The sequence below is a fragment of the Limulus polyphemus genome, unplaced genomic scaffold, assembly GCF_000517525.1.
Source record: "Limulus polyphemus unplaced genomic scaffold, Limulus_polyphemus-2.1.2 Scaffold179, whole genome shotgun sequence".
Lineage (NCBI taxonomy): Eukaryota > Metazoa > Arthropoda > Merostomata > Xiphosura > Limulidae > Limulus > Limulus polyphemus.
In genome coordinates this window covers 198,976-202,424 of record NW_013665789.1, presented here as the reverse complement: position 1 = coordinate 202,424, position 3,449 = coordinate 198,976, and the positions used below count along the sequence as shown (strand labels likewise).

At 27.7% G+C, this 3,449-nt stretch overlaps 1 protein-coding gene across 1 annotated transcript in view; it reads left to right on the top strand.

Annotated features, from left to right (window-relative positions):
• The window catches only part of LOC106478083 (WD repeat-containing protein 3-like), a 49,700-nt gene that overhangs the window by 28,087 nt on the left and 18,164 nt on the right, over window positions 1-3,449 (top strand). The window contains exons 14-15 of the mRNA XM_013938595.2: window positions 2,720-2,805; window positions 3,091-3,159. Of these exons, the coding sequence (XP_013794049.1) occupies window positions 2,720-2,805; window positions 3,091-3,159 (155 nt within the window). The remainder of the gene's footprint in view (window positions 1-2,719; window positions 2,806-3,090; window positions 3,160-3,449) is intronic.

Genomic DNA, 3,449 nt, shown 5'->3' with positions numbered 1-3,449 from the left:
AACTATAGACTTAGTATTTTGACATCACAAACATCTAATTTGAATCATTGCTGCATTCAACATACCACGTGACACACAAAAATCAGTGTTTAGGTATGTGTTTTTTAATATTTACTTTTAAATTAAGAAATTAAATAATGTATAATACTAAAATTTGAATTATAATCTACAGTTTGATATCAAATTTATTGTCATAAATTCATGAAATAGTAGTTCAATAAAATTTTGAATGCAAGTCAACAAACAAGATGGCATGGCCTTTGACCTGTAACCCATTTGGAAAGGTTTAAAACAATAGAAACTTGATTCTTTACACTAGTCTTCCATTTGAGAAAATTTAAGTCTTTCCTTAGCAATATCAAGATCTTTTAATAATTCTGGTAAATTAATGTTTTGTATGATATTACTCATAAAATATGTTTAACAATAAATAAGTTTGAACAAGCTCTGTATTATGTGTAACACATTTGTGCAATTTGGCCAACATGCCTTTCAAATAGAAGGCATACCTATAAGAGGTAACTTCAGCCCACAAATTGCAAAAAAAAAACAACAACATTAGATTTGACTAGTAATTACTGTGTCATATTTATCGTCATTGGTACTTTCTTTTCTATATTTCAGAAAGACCCAAAACTCAAGTGCTTCTTAATAGTTGACTATTCTTCTTCAGGAAAGAAAAAACAAAACAGTCAACTTTTAAGTGTCAGTATTATTGTGAGCTTGTTTGCTCATATTTGGGACTTAAATTTATTTTACTTCTAGCTGCCCATTCTATATTTGTAATAGAATATCAAGGATTAAGTAAATTTAGATTAGTTGTGGTAGACACAACTTATGGTACATTTAGTTTATTTTTAGCTTTATGTTTTAGTCATGCTGAGATGGGTGCATTCCATCTTAAGGACAGCATTGTATCACTGAATTTAAAAAAATTATAGAAAATAAACTTGTATTCATTCTTCCACATATTTAAAAAAACATTATTTATTCATTTAATTTTTATAGATAAATGGCAAATTTTGATTTTTGGTTAAAAAACACTACATGTAGTTTTACTGGGGTTATGATCACTGGTCTACAATAAAAGTAATATTTTTACCACAGTAAAATTATAAGCGAGCCAATTTTTTAAGAGCTGTTAATCAGAATATTTCATTTAACAAGTTTTAAACCCATTTTATATTCATTTATAATTATCCTTTTAATGATTTCCATTGCCCATTCAAGACGTTATTTAGATCTATGAGGTCTAATGGAAACAAAGCCTAACACAGCAGCCTTGTCAGCAAAACCAAACTTGGTATTATCAAGTTCAAAATGATTTAACTGATCCTCCCTCATCTTGTTTTACAAAATACATTTCTTTCCTTATCATACACCAAACACAATTCAATTGAGTATAACGTGAAAGCAAGCTTTTTGTAAACTTTACATTTACTGCTAAGGATACACTTGAGCAGTTAGCATTTGTTCTTGTGTGCTCACAACAAATGTGTGGCATAAATAAAGATGAGTAAAGATTACACATTTTATATTTGTTATTATTGCTATTGTTTAAATTGAAAACACAATAATATTGCACTAAAACTCTAATCAGCAGTAATAATAATAATAATAATAATTAGTATTATGATTTTTGCAGAAGTTGTTCCCAAACATTTCTTTTTCTTGCAACATATTACCAAGTTAAGCTTTTATCACTCTGTTCTGATCTTTACACACACTTCTGCTGAATTAGAAAACGCATTGGCTTACACAGTCGAAAGGTAGAAAAGAAAAGAGCTTTTATTACATGTTTGGTTAACTAGACTATGACTTCTCAAAGATGAGATATAGATAATTACGTCACACCATTATAACGGAGGCCAAGCAAAAAGGCAAAAATTGATAAATCTACATTTGTTTTGATGTTACAAGGTCGATTTAGAGCTATTTTATTCAGAATTAATATTTCAACTTTCCTTCTAGAACTACAAATGACATATTATATTCTCTAAGAATTCAGAAAATTCACAAGTGCTAACAGTTACATGAATAACAGAATTAATAGAATATTGGTATTCTAACTTCACACACATCTGTGTCAAGTTGAAAACTGTTTTACAGATTTATTCCATTAAACAAAACTATTGGATGAAATAATTTAAAACTTCAGATGAACTTTATTTTAAAAAACCTTAATTTTATTTCTATTATTATTCCTTATTGTTTATTATCATGCATTATTTTTTTTATCTATACAGTTCAATTAGATACTTTAGCCAAACAGTAATACATGTTGTAGTATTTTATCTCAGGCGTGAAGCTGGTCTCAAGTTACACTGTCAGTCATTTAATGCGCTTTCATTGGTCACAAGTCATTTTTAGAGAGGATCGTATTAAGTTTTGTGTACTCTTATCTATTCTTTATTTAAATGCCATTTTCATTACCAATATTGATTAGAATGTTTAAATTATGTGTTTTTATAAATATTTTTATTATAAACATTACTTTGCATTTTTAGCTTAGTGTGTGGATTTATAACTAATTTAAATCTCCAAACTGATATTATTAGGATTCTGGCCAAAAATATCATGAACAGTGAGGGTAGCCAACTGATAAAACAAAACAGTATATTTACTTACCTTTATTCATTACTGGGTTGATTTTTAGTTTTAATTTGTGTAGATAACTTGCTTTGACCAGGAGTTAATATTAATTGAATATCTTTCTCAGCATGGTGTTGTGTCTGGTAGTGAGGACAAAGATGTGAAGTTTTGGGATTTTGAACTGATAAAGGATGAAAAATACTCTCAAACAAGGTTTGTATGTTTAAAACGTATTTTAAAAGTCTGTGCAACAGATGTACAAAGTATCGATACTGTTGTAACATGTATAAGAATATATACTTCATAAACATAAATGTTTTATTCAAATAAAACTTTGATTCATTGTAATAAGAAATTACAAATGCTGAAAATTACCACTTTTTCAAAATTTTAGGATATTTTTTGCTGATAATTATTTAATGACTTTTTTATAATGTCTAATAACTTGTTGAGAGTTATCATTTCACCTATGTATTTTAATAGAGTTTTTTTAAATAGTAAAAGGTTAACACTTGTCCACACTCGAACCTTGAAGATGTCTGAGGATGTGCTTTGTGTTTGCTACAGGTAAGCCAATCTTATTCATATGAACAGCTCAAACCTAGACACAACACATTAATAATGTACATTCAAAATTATCACCATCTGATGGTAAACTATCAAACATGTAAATATCTGCATATGTAGAAGTTGCTCCTTCTGTCATAAGTAACTAATAATTAGATGTGTTAGTATATGAAAGATTTGGTGTCAAACCTTTTGTCAGAATAAATTGAATTAATAGTTTTATCTTTTTGTATTGTTTATAAACAGTAATAATTTGATTTGTTTTATAGTATACAAAGTAATCTTAATTT